This window comes from Drosophila albomicans, chromosome 2L (assembly GCF_009650485.2).
Source record: "Drosophila albomicans strain 15112-1751.03 chromosome 2L, ASM965048v2, whole genome shotgun sequence".
Lineage (NCBI taxonomy): Eukaryota > Metazoa > Arthropoda > Insecta > Diptera > Drosophilidae > Drosophila > Drosophila albomicans.
The window spans coordinates 14,002,220-14,018,671 of record NC_047628.2 but is presented as its reverse complement, the minus strand read 5'-3'; the positions used below and the strand labels follow the sequence as shown (position 1 = coordinate 14,018,671).

Genomic DNA, 16,452 nt, shown 5'->3' with positions numbered 1-16,452 from the left:
TGGGAGTTACGTTCATGAATTTAAAATAAAATTATGAATTTTAAAGCTGATTTTTATCTGCGCATCAGTAAATGACATTTTCGCATTTCGTGAATGCTTTTTGCCCTTTCATATTTATTCTGCAAACATTATGTGTATTTTGCATATGATTTTATTTTTTTACTCCTCTCTACATCATCCTTTCATCTGCTCCCCATCTTTTTATTTTCCCCCTTTGACGACAACACGCGACATTGGCATCCGCGCATTGCATTGAATTATCTTATTTAACGTTGACGTTTTTGGTTCGGTTTTCCTCTTTGTGGCAGACACATAACGGATATGAAAACTGTAACCAGGCAATGTGTAATGATGTGTATGTGCATGTGTGTGTGTGTGTTTGGTGGCCCATAGGAAAACTGAACCTATAAAACGTGAAACGTGCGAATGAGGCAAGGCAATTGTATATGAATGTTTTGTAGGTGGAAGTGGTGGAGAAGATGGCGAAAAGAAAAAAAGCAAAAATGTGGGTGAGTGTTAGGCGTAAACTCGTGTGCCTCTGTCAAGTGTAAATGAAATTTTCAATTTCGCAGCGTGTGCTAAATTCAGCAAATGAAAGGAAAACGTTGTCGCTATTGATTTTTCTTCAACACACACGAGTATGTGGTTAAATAGAGTCAAGGCATTGGAGGAGAACTAGTTAGATGGCATTGTAAGGTCGCGTTGGAAGTGGTGCGAAATAGATGAGATGTGACAACAAAAGCCACAGACAACACGTGCTATCACGATTACATACAACACACATATATTTATGTGTAACCTGACGAATTCATTGGGTGGCTTAGACTTAGCCACTTGGTTGAAACGCACTTTCCAGAAACCACTCAAGCGACACATGCGACGAGCCCATTACTAAATATAGCGAAGGATTTATGTCAGCACACGTGGATTTATTAGCGCTCGTTAACTCTTTGGTTGAACGAACCAGAACGATTGCATTTTAAAATGCAGCGTTTTAAATTGCATTCGCTGCGGGGGATCGCATTCCAAATGGGTTAATCGATAATTGTGTAACAGCTGCATAGCAGTTGGTCTGTTTAGCATAGCTGTTACTTAACAGTGGCATAACAGTTGATCTGCAATTAGAGATGTTATCGACAAGTTATCGTGGCTCTAATCAGCATATCGGTTGCAACTTAGTTATCGAAAAAGTTTAATAGCTGCTGCAGTGAAAATTTATGAAAAATTCTCAAATATGAATTTCCCGAGAAATTTGAGTGTATTTGCAAGTCGGAAAAGTTAATAAAACAGATGACGATGTGCATAACTGTAAGCAGGTTAGTCTAGAATAGGCAAAAGTACTTTTGAGAGCACGCTGTGTCACTTGACATGACTGGCTGGAAGCTAATTACACACACGACTACCCTCACGCACACAAGCACACAAACACACGCATACGTTTCCACGTGCTAATTATAGTAGGACTTTTCAACTTGTCCGCCGGCTTAAGGTGGCTTACAAACATATTTTTCAAGACGTTGCCCATTCCTTTAGGGGAATCGGAATTCTTTGCATAAGCTACGCCACATACCAATTACGGCAATGAATTCGTAATGCAGCCTGACAGTCTCAACAGATGCGCGTGTGTGTGTGTTGTGTGTGTTTGGGATAATGGTAATGAGAGTGAGTGAGAAAGAGGAGAACGAAGTAAAGACTCAGCTTACAGGCCGTATAAAAATAACCATCGATTGGAGTCAACATTTAACGACGCTGCCGCCTTAATGTCCTTGTCCCCAGGGCCTTTGTGCGGGCCATGTGTCAGAAACTTTAGCCCTATTTGCCATTGCTGGAGTGTCATATGAGTTATGGCCACGCAACGTAACCTCACTTTTCTATTGTTTGTGTCAATTCGACACTGTGTGTGTGTGAGTGGCGAGTAGTTAACAGTCAGTGAAGTGAAGTTTAACTGGAAAGCTTTATTTGGCCAGCACTAAGTATTTGTTTTGTGTGGCGCCGCATAAAGCTCAACTTGTTTGATTTGCTCTGAGTGTAATATTTAACTAACTTGAAGTTAAGTAACGAGTACTGGGATCATCTTATTGGAATTCCTGCTAATCTTTAACTATTTAAATTGTTATTATTGAAAATCATTAAAGGGGAACTCTTTTGTGTACTTTACTCATTTCGAGTTCTAAAGCAAATTTGAATTTAATTCAAGCAAAGTACATTTTTTCTCATTAGTAACATTGCTTTACAATCTATTTTTTGCATGCTTCGCCCAAGTTTGATCTTTTTGCCAATTATGTGTGCTCGTTATCTGCATCAAAGTTCGCTTACAAATTTGCCAAAGTTGGCAATTATCAAGTATGCCAACGGCGTTGAGTACTTGGCAAGTCTAGAATGCCAAAAAGCAGCTAAAGTTGACACTGGCGCCAAGCAAAAGTGACAACAAAAGCGCCTGAGGACATGAAAAACAAAGCCTGACCCGTTGACACACTCTCTGATAAATCGACACCAAGAAAGAGAGTCTAAGAGAAACCCTAAGTAAAACAGCGACAGTTGAAAGCCTATTGAATCTCATCGTTGGCTTATCAAGCAGAAACAAAGCTCTGCCAGACATTCGGGCAGCAGTTGTTTTCATTTTACTCTAATGCAACATTCAAGAACACAACAAAAGCAAACAATGCAAATACCGTGAATTCCCCTCACAGTTGAGGCATTTTTAAAAGGCATTGATTACCTTTTCGGCCTGTTTCGCATTGCTCAGCTTGAAATGTTGATATGCTTGTCATTAACTTGTTTGTTTTCGAGCAAAAATTGCAAATTAATCAAAATGTTAAGCTCTTTCGGTGGTTGGCGCCACCAACAGTCAGCACAGTGGGTGAAGTTGTGAATTTTAATGATTACAAGGTGCAAGCAAAAAATATTTCACCTTTCAGTAGCAAAAATACGAGTGTGAAAAAATGTAACCATTTAGTTGAAAATATTGATTTATCTTAAAAACATTTTTTTAATCTTTAAATTACATAATATGTTTAACAAATATTTATTCGTATCTGAATATTTTTTGTAGTAACAAATACAAATTTTAATTTGTACTTGCAATTGAGAAAAATTGAGACGCAATTCTGAAATTATTGACACTCATTATTTGATCACTTCTGAAATTTTCTGATTTATTTTTTTTATTTTATATAATTCATTCGCGTATATTTTGTTTTACTAGATTTTATTTTTTGCAGTCGTTAAGCAAGAACTTCAATTGCAAAGCTATGATTCTAGGGAAACTTTAAGTTGCAAAATGTGATTTTTTTTTTTCATATTTTATTGTATACATAAATTTAAATAATATATATATCTAAAAATATGTTTGAAATGAAAAAAAATTGTTTGATTTCAAATTCTGACCAACTTTTAATGCATTTAATCATTCTGTTCTGTTTTTAATATAACTCTTGTTTTTATTGGGACTCGATGCATTCCCTTCTTGTTAATTGCTTCTGAGTAATTTGATACTTGTATAACGTCATGACAAATTTGCCCAGCTTCTTTTGATAAATCAGAAAGTAACTTATGGGGCTTCTTTCGATCTTGATCACAACTCATTAGCAACAAATATTCGTTGATGTACATAAAGCCGTAAGTTTAAATTTAAAACATTTTGTAGAGTGCGACTAAAAGTTTCTGAAGTAAGACACCTGCTGGAATGAAGATAAACTGTGGTTTCTTCCTATTCGAGTGAAGCTATCTCAAGCAAACGCAGAGTCGAGTAAAAGTGCAAACTTTTTTGCTGCCCCCCAGCGAGAGCAGTCAACTCAACTTACCGTGTTTGTCAGGATGCCCTGACGAGGAGTAGTAGCAGTAGTTGTAGTTGTTACTAGAGGGTGGAAGGTAGGAGTGGCAGGAGGAAACTTGGCAACAGTAGCTGCCTGCCGTTAACTGACCCAGTTAGTTACTGCTACAGTGGCTGCTACAGTGGCTGCTGTGGATGTGGATGTTCTCCTTTTAAATGCTGCTCATTTGGTATTTATCTTTAGATTTAGATTTCGAAACGGTGGTTTTGTTTGCAATCAACTTGAATGTTAGCTCGTTATGTGGCAGTGTTTGCGTTTTCAATTAAGCGAATTACGTTATTTCCTTGCCAGAGCATAAATTACGCTTGCGTCTAATGATGGAATTTATTTTTAACAATTTTATCGATTTTGGCTTTGGTTAAACTGACGCTGACGCTGACGATGCTGCTGTTGTTGTTGTGGTTGGTTCACACCTTTTGCTTTGCTTTGCTTTTTTAGCCAGTTTGCTGGGATGATTAACATAAATGGCCAACACACCGCACATACACAATTTAAATATGGGTTTGGTTTTATTTGGCTAAAAGATTCTATGTTCGTTTTAAATGCACTTTTTGTTAAGGGTACGGATTTGGGTTTTTTGATTGAGGTTTCGCTGTTTTCGGTTTTCTGTTTCTTTTTTTGTGTTGGGCTCAATTTAACTCTAGGTAGACACACACACACTGTCACGTACACAACACTTGATAACAAAATGGTAGCTACAAAGATTTCGTTTAATTGGCATTTGGTTTTACTTTTCTTTATTTTATTTTTATTGACTTTTGGTGGATGTTTCTAAATGGGTTTTGAACGCTTTTTGCTTTTGCACTTTTCTTAGCTATCAGGTTCCTATTTCGTGCAGGTTTTTCCGACCGAACTGAAAAACACGTCCGCACTGTGCCACAAGCCAGGAGAACCTGAAAATCAGTACACATTGCCCACTAGGCCTAGACTCGGCTTGTCAATTCCCTCTCTCACCCACTCTCTCTCTCTCTCTCTCTCTCTCTCTCTGTGTGTTTGTGTGTGTGTACTCTTTCGCTCTGTTGGCGTTCTCTTGCGCCGTCGCAACAATCGTTAACAGCGTCCTGGCTGTGTGACATTTACAATGTCAGAGAGAGAAAACACTGGGAGAATGAGAGTGAGACATAAAAAGAGATTGACACAGAGAGAGAGAGAGAGAGAGAGAGAGCGTGAGTTAAACGCTAGTTTTTTGATAGCAAAGTCGCGTGGGGGCGGCGGTAATTTGTTTTCATTTTGTACGCTTGGAGGCAACTCCTTTGGGGCCCGCTCTTTTGATTTTTTAGTGATGTGATATGAATGTTTTTGTTGCACGATTTGCGAGTCATATGTTTTGTGGCAGCGCATAAACAACGACGACAAAAAACAGCAAGTGCAAATGGGGAATTTACGATAAGCAGTTCCAAAGATATTAAAGATAAATACATTTCAAGCGCTAACAAAACTTGCAATTAAAAGAGTAAGAATGTTGGGAAAAGAAGAACCGGATTGTGAGATACTCTGTATTTGCTTTGCAATTTATTGTAGAATTTAAGAAGAAATCGGTCTGAAATTTTTTACTTAGGCTAAGACTGTCTTCACTCAGTTAATTAGTAACTTTGGAAATGTATTGAATAATTTTTGAGTATTAAATGCAATTGTTACGAAATGTATTCGAAATTAGGATTAAAACTATTTTCATTTTGCGACTAAAAAAAGAGATCCAATTGATCGGTTAATGCTTGCTTTCGTATTATATGAAACCACTGACTTTGTAATAAAGATACCTATATTAACTTAACTACCTCTAAAATGCTATAAGAATATGTTAACAAAAATGATCAGTTTAAGCTTCAGTATTTCAGGAAATATTGCGACTAGAGGCGTTAGCCGGACAATAACTAAAGCCTAAAAGCTCAGGTTTTCTAAGTTTAAAAATTGAAAGATTTAGTAAGGTGTGACCTTAAGCAAATTCTAAATGTATCCCAAAATGGGTTATCTCTTTATTTATAGATACACTTTTCTTATATCCTTGATACAACAATTATAAATATCATCACTTTTCTCATATCCTTCCTCCAACTGTTATAAATATCATTGTTGACATTGTTGTATCTAAAAGCAGGGCGCTGCTTTAATTTGTTACTTTGCATGAGACGTGTGCGTGTGAACTCACTTAGCCAACTGTCGTAATGAGCAGTTGTGGTTCACTCATCAATCACAGCCTTGGCCTTATCATTAGACCTCTGAATTTGCTGGGATCTCTGTGTTACTGTGCTACTGCGACTCTTGTCAACAATCTGCATAATGTCTCAATGTACAAATAATCAGGTGACCGCCCAGCTAGTAAAATTTTGTGCCATGAATTGTCATTACGAGCGCGTGTCTGGCTCTCATTGTAGATACATTCGGACATTCGAAAGGCTCATAGATTGAGCCGTTGAACTGATACTTATAAACCAATTGAATTCCCACTGCTGACGTAGGCGACGCGTCAAAAGTCGCAATCACATTCTGGATACATCACAGCTTTTTGAAGTTTACCTAATTACTATGTAGTTGGTTTCAGATTTTCATTTGTCGCTGATGGATGAACTCGTGCTGAGTGTGCCATCATTTGGAAGCCATCAAATTAAAGCAAATTGACCACCAAAGTATAGGCATGACAATTCAATTAAACTTTGACATTCTGTTGTAGAAGTGTTTCAAGCATTTAATTGCTGACATTTTTGTTACTGTAAACTAAACGAAATATATGAGTCTCATTTAATATTAGCTTTAGTTTTGTATATTCATTAGAGTGCCGATTTTTAACCTCTGTACTTTAATGAAAGCCATTAGAAATATTTAAATCTCATGAAAATTAGTTGGAGTTTTTGGGTTTGTAGAGCAGCCGGGTAACTCAGCTATACTTTTAGATACCCTATAATAACATATTTTGTTCATTTCTTCATTAAAATTTGTTTTAGTTTTATATATTATTTATAGAGTAGCTTACTTACTAATTCTTCTTGTTATTATTCAGAATGGGTTAGACTTGTCTAAGCTTCATTTAAATTTTTCGTAACTTTATTTGCATATAACTTTGATTCACATTATAATATCCCGTAATAGGGTTTAATTCGTTGCTGTTTTACAATTAAGACATTGTCTGAATTTCATTAATCTTAGCTTTCATTTATTAGTTTATAATGCAGCTCTAACCTATATACTTTCTAATACCCTGTAATGTTTACTTTATTAACTAGCTTTATTCTCGTGGTGCAGTTTCTTAATGTGCTACTGTGTGCTTTATAGTACTGCAATTTGTTTTGTAGCCTTAGCCTAGGTAAAGAAACGTGGAGCAACAGGTTGTGGATATTGCAACATATGATCATTATCTCGCTCTCTGTCATGCTCCCTCTCCAACTCCCTGGCTCGCTCCCTTTCCCGCTCCTGGCGATGCTCGGCCTGACAAGGATCCACAGTAGGCGACGATGATGAACCCGGTGCATGATGCTCTCGTGGCCAGTTGAGACGCTCTGCTGAGGCATCGTCGTAGTACTCGCTGTCGTGGTCATAAGAGTCCAGATCTTCAGCGGAACTGAGGCCGTAAAGTGGATTGGGACGATGTCGAATGTGACCATTTGAAGTGGGCTGTGATCCAGCTGGAGCATAGCCTGGACCGTGGCGTCTGCTCAGCCAGCCACGTTGTGTTGGTCCCGTTGGCTTGCCATTGCGATAGCGTCGCGGATGAGGATGTGGATTAGAGTGCTGATGTCCTGGCACTTCGTCGCTGCACTTGACGCCACGAATAATGTTGTTCATATAGATGGAATGGGGAACAGGTTCGCGGTACTTGGGTCGCGGTCTGGGCATGATCTGCTTGTTGCTCACATAGAAATCTCGTCGTTGGGGCTGCAGCATGCCAATGCGTTGCCTTGGCTTGGCGAATCCTTGACCCTCGTACAGAATGGGCTCCACATAGTTTTTCACGGGCTTACGATACCGCGATGCGGGTAGAAGGCGCATGTTGGCTGTAAAAGTATTTAATCATTATATTTTTTACACAATCAATCAGTTGCTTCTTTGCTCACCTGGTTCCTCGGGCGCTGAGAACTGTGGACAGAGATTCGTGTCTTGATCCTCAGCATCCTCGCAATCTTCGCTGCCTGAAACCAGTTCTGTGAAAGGTTCTTATAAGAATTTTTCTGTGAAAGACATTATTTCTTTTCCTGCTGCCTGTCTGTACATATCTTTGTTAGCGTACTATATTGGGAAGTTATCGTAATGAAAACTTTCTAAGATTCTTCCTTTATCTTGTAAATAAAACATATATCGGATATTAAATTAAATTACTTTATAATGTTTTTGGTTTTAAAAATTCAAGGAAACAAATTGTGTTTTCTTGGCATTTTTGATACACATTTAAGGCATATTTTCTGTCTGTTTATTTGCCATCTAACTAATCCATAAATTTTAATGCTATCTTACCAAAACTTGAAACATCTTTCCTTTTTACTATATTTGTATGACATAAATTAATCAATCAGCTGATATAGAAATGTGTAGACCTAATAATGAATTACTTATTTGTTTTGTGACGTTTAGAACTTCCCAGCTTAATATTCTTCTCTTCTATAATTCACTTTTTCCTCTTGACCTACCAATTAGGTCTTCAATATAAATTTTAGCTAAGTTTGCACAGATCTGTCTTATTTGTTATCAGTTGCGCATATGTCGCCCTTAGTAGGTTTGCAGAACTGTTAATTAGCTGCCATAGGATTGCTCCAATCAAAACGTCCTTTTTACAGTTACTTTTTGTTTGTCATATCATTACTCTAGAGCTTCCATACCTGCAGGGGAATTTACGCTTCTCCGTCTTAGCAACTCACTCTATTATCCTGACCTACCTTCAGTTTCGTTGTCAGCGGCTTTGCGTTCCGGCTCTGCCTCCACTTCGTCTGTATCTTCTGCACATTCCGGTGTTGTTGTCTCTAAATCATTTGGCTTTGTTGTGGTTTCCGGTCGTGATCTCAGCTCGCTTACTTCGGTGCTCTGGAATACCGGAAGTGCATCGCTGGACTGCATGGCGCCATCCAATTTAATTCTGGGCGCATCCGGCACACTCGGACGTCGTCGGCCCTGCTTGCGGCGTCTGCCGCGCAAGGACTTGAGTTGATTGTTGCGTGAGTAGACGATGCTCTCGGTTGTTGTTGTTGTCGTTGGCGTAGTCAGTGGAGTAGTGCTGCTTGTTGTGGTTGTTGCTGTAGTTGTAGTTGTTGTGGGCTCTTCTGTTGTTGTTGTAGTCATCTCAGTTGTCGTTGGAGGCTCCTCAGTTGTTGTCGGGCTGGTTTCTGACTCTGTTGAGCTTGTGGTTGGCAGCTCGGTTGTCGTTTCAATGCTAGTGCTCACGGTGCTGGTTGTTGTCGAGGTGCTGGAGCTTGTGGAACTGCTTGTGCTGTTAATGTTGTTCACACTAGCCAAACGCTGCTCCGGCTTGGGCTTCGCTTTCTTCACCTTTGGTTTGCACTTGCGGCCTTTCGGTTTCGCTGTCGTGCTAGTTGTGCTCGTTGCTTGCATGGCCAAGGTAAAATTTGTGCACGGATCGTGTCGCATTAAAGGTGTCCGCAGCACAATTACACGCACAAAGCATGGATGATCCATGGCACCAAGGGATTGGGACACGGTTCAAGAGGTGGCTTCGGCTCTTCACAAGGGCGTCCAAAATCATTGCATTCGTCGCTATCATCCAGATCTTCGTCGAAGAAGTTGAAACTATCGTTGGTGTCCTCCGGCAAGCTGTCTTCACATGGCACGGAGTTGGCAAACAGTATGGGATGTGAACGTTGGCTTCGTCCACTTGCCAAATCTGGGGTGTCTACTCCGAGTATGTTGCGCATCATCTCCAGCATTTGCAGCTCGCGTTTATCCATTGGTGAGCTGAGTTCAATGATGAGTTTGGGTGTTTTCTGAGGTGTGGCTTAAGATTATCTTGGCTTACCTGATGACTGAGCCACAGAGCAGCAGCATTGGCAAAATCGTTGGCAGCATCGATGCAGCAGTTGTTGGCGTTCTGACAGTTTCCATGGAAATGTTGCCACTGCTCGGTCAGCGTTTGGCTTTTGTTTTGTTGTCGCCCCGTCGCAACACGTATCTTCTAGAGACTCATTCGCATGCTGTTCGAATGCAGCTCGAACACTGCTCTCACTTTCTTGCCAATTGAGATTGAGATACCGACACCACCACCGCCACCCCTGCTGTCCCGCTTCACCTACATGCATCTCGTTGTTGGGGTTTTCGGTTGCCGAAAAATCATAGTTTCTGGTCAGCTTTCTCATTAGAACGTCTCTGATCGGTCCGCGTTGTCTGTCTGTCCGTTGACTGCTCTGTTTGGTCTTCGCTTTCGTTTCGCTACGTGACCGCTGAGTTTGCCGATTTTTTCTACTTATTTTCCTATACCCTGTGTCTCTTAAAAGGGCCAATAAAATGGGGTATGTTATACTGCAGCGATGCAGAAAGTCGAAGTAAGATAAATGCTGCCTGCCATAGAAATAAATAGCTCCTAAAAATCACTGTCGCCATCTAGCGTTCGCGTCGAAATGTCTTCCTAAAAATAATCGTCGCCATCTAGCGTTCTTCTACTTTAATTATTGAGTATAGCGCAGTTTTTAGTCGATCAATCTCGTTGTCTTCATTCTTATTGCTTTAGTAGTCTATTTTTTCATGTTGCTGCATTTTGTTTTCATTTCCATTTTCATTCTTGTTTATTTACTTTTTTGCTGCTTGCTGTTGTTTTTCTTTCATTTTTACTTGTTTTCATTTGATGTAACATGTCATTCGCTTTGTTTGTGAGCTTTACTCACATGCTAATCTCTCCCAGACGTACGGTTTTTCTATTCACTATACTAAGTAATTAATATCTGGAGACTGCTTGTGGTCTACTCACTTAGTTTGTTGTTATTGCCATTTCATTTTGTCACATTCTTAGAGAAAAACATCTGTGCAATTGAATTTCATAGAGACAAGGGGTTCCCAAGTCGGACCAGACAGCTTGTAATTGCCCTTAATGGCTGTGTTGTCTTTGGGATAACACACACACACACACACAGACGTCGTTTCAGCTGGCATAACGTGACGTTTGCTGGAGAAAAGAATGAAAATTATGAGATGATTAGAAAACAGAGTCGAGACAGGTTTCACTTTCACTGATTGCAAACAGAAACCAACACAAAAATATTAAATAATATGCATATTTATGAATTTAGAAAAAGACAATACAAATGTAATTTCTTTAAAAATTGCAGAAATGTACATGCAGTTAACAATTTCGATTAATTTCATTGGTTATTCTTCGCACTTTTGCTGTAATAGCCATAAATGGAATAATTTCACTTTATTTTTAGCATATTGTGGATATAATTTTGTGTATCTTTGCTAGACACAACTAATTAGTTTATTGCTAACGGCAATAAAACTCGTCATGCTGATTATCACAATCTAATTTACAGCCTCAGTGAGTACATTGTGGAATAGTAAAGATAATGAAGTTTACTAGGACGATAAAGAAAGATATATGAGATTACAGTGAAGATAACCGATAACAATTTTTTGCCAGCAACGATACATTATATAATATTCGCAAGTGAAATTTCTATAATTAGAATTTCATTTTTAATTCTTTAAATAGATAATATCACTTCTAAGACAAAGCCTAGATGACACAATCTTTACAAACTATGTAAATCTCACTTGCTTCTGACACGACTTTAAGATTTATTCCACTTGCCCCACTCAAATTTTTGCATAATATGGATGTTAAGTGTCTCCCTGTGGGGCGACTCGTGTTCATGTTGCTGTCGTTGTTGCCACATTCACAGCTGTCAAGTTGACGCTGTGGAATGTGTAAGAAAAATGCGTTTCAGTTGTGCCTAGGCCTGTCATTAAATATTTGTGACTAAATAACTTTAAGATTAACTACTGAAAACTGAAATGTGAGTGAAGTTAATTCTAGAAAACTTTTATTACCAGAGAATGATATTAAAGTGATGTATCGAGTGTCAGCAAATAAAACATATAGAAAGCCTTGTTGAAAGGAGAGTAAATAGGTTTACAATTCCGTTTTTCTTGCCTTAGGCTTTAAGAAAAGATTCAATATCAAACTCAAATTGTTAATGCTTTACATTTTCACTGTGATTCTTTTAGCTTTTGAAGTTCAATTCAGTTGTCTAAGCTGATTAAGAAAGAACAATATTTAGTTTATTTATGGAATGTGTCAAATGTCTGCTTTTCACACTTTTCCTCATCGAGTTCAATGAAATTCGAGTATTTATAGTTAATACATAGTATATAAGCAAAGCTCAATCAACATATCCTTTTTCGTCACGCAAACAGCTTAAGTCATGGGGCGTGTCTTTCAACTTTCAATCAGCAATGTGGCAACAATGTTGTTTTTACTGTGACAGCACAAATATTATTTTTGAATTCAATATTAAATAAGCCCAGGCCCCAACGAATAGAAAACGCAGGAGAATGTGGGCAAAAAACGTGTCTGGTTGATGATGACACAACTCGTCGTCGTCGCCTTTCTTTTCGAGGCGTGATTTTATCCATGCAACAGATTAACACGAAACGAGCTCAACAATGTTAATAGAGGCTTTTGGTATCAATGTCACTGTGGGCGTGGAATTTGTGGGTGTTATAAAAAATACGAGTTGAGCGAGGAATTTTGCTGTCTCTTATTTTGTCGTTTAGGTATTCGTTTACTAAGTAGCAAAGTTCACCACTGTGGTTTGAGTGTTGACTAGCGATGGTGAAAATGTTTCACCAACAAGGTTTCAGCGGAGTAAATGTTTCACCAACAAGGTTTCAGCCTATGCTGCGATATCTATTGTGACCTGCCAGCCGCTACACAGCGCCCCTAGCGTTTGTATAGAATACTAATTTACTTAGCGAAGTTATGCACCAACTGGCACATGCAATCCACTTGTTCAGTTATTTATATTCACCATTGTGTACATTTTTAAAACGCTCCTGCTGGCGAATGCTTGTACTAATGCTTGCCCATATTAACCATTTCACAGGCAGTTCGTTGAGTAAACAACAATTTTCGCAAAAGTCCAAAATAGTGGGAAGCAACAGCTGCAAGTGCAAGGTGGGCGGAATTTTGTAGCGCGTACTTTTTATCTGTGAGTGCAAAAATGTTTGGCCCTTTGTTTTTTCGTTGGATGCGGTGCTCTCTTTCTCGCTCTCTCGCTTTCTCTTGATGTATCGCTGACTAGCGACTAGTTTGCTATAAATTCCCTGATGTGAGAATTTTAATTCGTTTCGTGCGTTTAGATCGAGCGGTTGAAAATTATTATAACGCATTTATACAGACTTTTATGAAAATTTCTAAAACTTCATATATTATTTTTTTTAAACCTATCCGTGTTAATTGAATATTTTGGGTGTGCTGGCGGACTATTAAATATAAACAAATATTGGATATCTTCCGACCCAAAGGCAATAATACAAATAATTAATTTCGTGCTATAAAATTAATACTTGTTGCATAATTTTGTTTAATATGTAGCTAAAACTGCTTATTAATGTTATACGTTTTTATATTATTAACAACATGATATAAATTTCAAACTATTTTTATTTATAAAAGTTCCAAACGGTCGTTAAACATATCATAATTGTGCCAGTGTAAAAGTGCACCTGTGCCAATTTGCTGAAATTAATTAGAAAACATAAAAGCAAAGCGTACTATATCCCTAGATTTCGACAAAGTGCAGCAAATTATTATTAGCCTGAAAGCGTTTCAATGGCACCATGGCTGTCTATTTTGGGCCTTTGGTTTAGCATCAGTGCTGACACTGTGATAGTTTTATAGCTGTCTAAATAACAAAAAAAGCAGAAAAAACTTAATTTCAAATAAGTTTCTTGACTCGTTTAAAAATGTATAATTTCTATTTCAAATGTTAGTATTGATTAATTATATATTTTCCTCTTCGTGCATTTACACAGTTTTCACTTTGGGGAACTTGGGAGCTGCTTTGGAGCAGCTCAAGTCGACTCGTAGGTCACCAAAAGATACGCGTGTATGTGTGTGTGTGGGTGACCCCATTACCATTGTAATGGCCTTCCCGTGGTGTTCCCTGGGTACCGATCAAAATCTTATTGCGATCGGGAGCAAATGCGAGCGGCGAAATATTTATAAATATTAACAATGCATATTTATAAATATTACATGAAATAAACACAGCGTAGTTTGGTCATAATATAAAACGAGACAAAAACACCTTAAAAACCAATCGAGACAAATTGTACTCAATAGAAATAATTTAGTTTTTAATTAAGTTTCATTGTGCTAAGTAAGAATCATTAGGATTAAGAAGCTGAATACTCAAACTGCTTGTAACTAACATGTTTAATCTTTGTTTTAAGTCGTCACTGGTACAAAGGCTTTAAGAAGTGTGTGTAAATGCTTGTAATACTCAACAACAAGGGAGCATCATGTAAAACTATAAACAATAAGAAAATCAAATCAATATAAATCTCTATAAAAATAAACGAACTAAATTCAAAGTTGTATAATTTTGTAATCAAAACAAATTATGCAATTTTGAATATATGAAATGAAAGTAGAAAGTGTACAAAAATTCGAATAATATTTATTTATTTGCACTAATATTATATTTTTATTAAATATCTTTAAGAGATATGGTAGGAGATAGCCCAAAGACAAGTATTCACTGCGATTCCTGCATGGATAACGAGAAGTTACTGGCACACATTAGAGGTAGTAAATCTTTCTAGATTGTAAAGTTACCATAATAATCTTTAACTTTCCTCTTTTGTAGATACGATGAGGCAAGAGATGGCCATATTATCGGGTAGTTTGTAGTATTAGTAATGAAAACTTTGAATGAAGTTCTTTCTTTGCCAATTCCAGATCAGTTTCAAGTGCTCTTCAATGAGTTTGAGGAACAGAAGCAGCTGCTAAGACAGATCGTAGGCAGAGAGAGCTCCTCCAGCCTAGGCGATGGCGATGAATCTCCATTTAGGACAGCGGTTCGACCTCCACGTCGCAAACCCAAGCAACCAAAATATCAATAAAGTATTCTCAAGTTTTTTCGACACACACACAAAACATAAAAAAAGACACCCGGCCGTTTAACGGCACAATGAAAACCCAAGACTTTTCAATAATTGAAAATATTGTTTAATTATGTTTAATGCCACATCTCCATTGTCATACCAAGAATTTAGAATTATTTATTCCGCACATAATATAAATGTTCCAATTCCACACAATCACAATATAAATGTTTAATTTTAAATCATGCAAATAATGTTTAAAATTAAATGCACATTATCATTGCATATGCAAATGGGATTTTTCTTTTGTTATACATTTTCGAATTTCAAAATCATAATATAAATGTTTAATATTCAATATGTCTAATATATTTATATTTTCGAATATAAAATGCACATTATCATTGGATATTATTAATTCCTTTTTAACATATAATAAACGAATATTAAAGCACATTTCATTGAACATAAAAATGGATTTAAAATGTTTGAATTCTCTCATTGGATTGCAGCAGTGTCTTCACATTGTCTTGACCACATTCACAACTTGGTCAACACATTGCTGAATTGCTAAATTAATTAGTGGTCATGATCAGCTTAGGCCACAGCTTGCCAACTGCGCCTAATGAGCACAATTGAAACAACACATATTGAAATGTTCTCAGAACTCCTTGAATCCTTAGGCTATCTGCTTGTTTGGTTCCTTACAACTTGTGCTTGTGCTCAACTTCTGGGTCACTTGGCTTTGTGGTTTCCTCGTCTTGTACTTGCTCTTGTACTAATAATAAGCAGGCTTGTCAGTGTTTAGCATATTTTGGCAATTAATTGGGGGAAAGCCTAGATAACATGAGCATCCAAATAAGATTCGAAATCAAAGGGCATCTTAAGGTATTTTGTCAATTAGGAATATGTTTGCGTATACGTAATATACTTAATTTGTCATATTTTAAAATGCAAAGTCACTGTACGTAGTTTAGCCAAATTTATTCATTTATATTAAAGTGCTTTATATAAAAATAATGTTGCTTTTAAAGTAGTAGTATAACGACTATACTTTTTATAGTACTACAGTTCTGCAAGTTAATGTAGTTATACTTTAGCTAAATAGTACGACAGTTTAAATTTTATTCCAAAAAGTTACTATTAAAGTAAAATACTTTTTACTCTATAAACATGCCAACTTCTTTGTTAGTATAGTAAAATAAAAAGTTATAGTTACAGTTAAAGAAAAAGTTGTTGAAATAGAATATATTTATAATATTTGTAATAGAGATTATTTTATGTTCCCTCAGTAAAATAAAGTCTACTTTATAATAATATAATATTTATAAAGATACTGTTACCCGAATATTTCACTTTAATTAAACAAATTTCCGAGGGAGTTAAAATTTGTTTAATTAAAGTGAAATATTCGGGTAACAGTATCTTTATAAATATATAATTAATTTAATTTTGTCCAAAAGACTAGTATCTTTTTACATTTCATTTATAGATTTATTTCTTGAAATGTACTGAAAATAAGTACATTTCAATATTTATTGGGGACTTTCGGTTTTAAGTATTGCACTTGAAGTTTTCT

General features: G+C 37.1%; 3 protein-coding genes across 5 annotated transcripts in view; 1 reads left to right on the top strand and 2 right to left on the bottom strand.

Annotated features, from left to right (window-relative positions):
* LOC117563783 (sodium bicarbonate cotransporter 3) overlaps positions 1 to 4,671 on the bottom strand; it is a 31,335-nt gene extending 26,664 nt beyond the window's left edge. Inside the window, exon 1 of one of the 2 annotated variants that reach the window (XM_052002555.1) lies at positions 3,804 to 4,671. The gene's annotated coding sequence lies outside the window, so the exon portion shown is untranslated. The remainder of the gene's footprint in view (positions 1 to 3,803) is intronic. The other variant, XM_052002560.1, reaches the window with a different exon arrangement.
* On the top strand, positions 1,282 to 15,299 carry LOC117563789 (uncharacterized). Of its 2 annotated transcripts, none has more exons than XM_034242318.2 (4): positions 1,282 to 1,316; positions 14,492 to 14,574; positions 14,636 to 14,668; positions 14,728 to 15,299. In XM_034242318.2, the coding sequence occupies exons 1-4, from the start codon at positions 1,291 to 1,293 to the stop codon at positions 14,889 to 14,891; spliced, it is 306 nt and encodes a 101-aa protein (XP_034098209.1). In that variant the 5' UTR covers positions 1,282 to 1,290; the 3' UTR covers positions 14,892 to 15,299. The 2 variants fall into 2 exon arrangements, with proteins under 2 accessions (XP_034098209.1, XP_051858526.1); XM_052002566.1 differs by lacking the exon at positions 1,282 to 1,316 and adding an exon at positions 13,116 to 13,132 and having other exon boundaries at positions 14,728 to 15,298.
* Positions 6,986 to 9,921, bottom strand: LOC117563787 (uncharacterized). Its single transcript, XM_034242314.2, has 4 exons — positions 9,790 to 9,921; positions 8,699 to 9,728; positions 7,883 to 7,969; positions 6,986 to 7,822 (listed from the first exon to the last, which is right to left on the bottom strand). The coding sequence occupies exons 2-4, from the start codon at positions 9,450 to 9,452 to the stop codon at positions 7,131 to 7,133; spliced, it is 1,533 nt and encodes a 510-aa protein (XP_034098205.2). The 5' UTR covers positions 9,453 to 9,728; positions 9,790 to 9,921; the 3' UTR covers positions 6,986 to 7,130.
* Positions 15,300 to 16,452: the final 1,153 nt, after the last annotated feature.

Bases quoted from the DNA above. Each gene is read 5' to 3' on its own strand.
- LOC117563789 (XM_034242318.2), top strand. From the start codon at position 1,291: ATGACGATGTGCATAACTGTAAGCAG. The intron at 1,317-14,491 runs GTTAGTCTAGAA...AATATCTTTAAG, and splicing joins ATGTGCATAACTGTAAGCAG to AGATATGGTAGGAGATAGCC. The intron at 14,669-14,727 runs GTAGTTTGTAGT...TGCCAATTCCAG, and splicing joins AGAGATGGCCATATTATCGG to ATCAGTTTCAAGTGCTCTTC.
- LOC117563787 (XM_034242314.2), bottom strand. From the start codon at position 9,452: ATGGATCATCCATGCTTTGTGCGTGTAATTGTGCTGCGGACACCTTTA. The intron at 7,970-8,698 runs GTAGGTCAGGAT...AACCTTTCACAG, and splicing joins CGCTGACAACGAAACTGAAG to AACTGGTTTCAGGCAGCGAA. The intron at 7,823-7,882 runs GTGAGCAAAGAA...ATACTTTTACAG, and splicing joins CTCAGCGCCCGAGGAACCAG to CCAACATGCGCCTTCTACCC.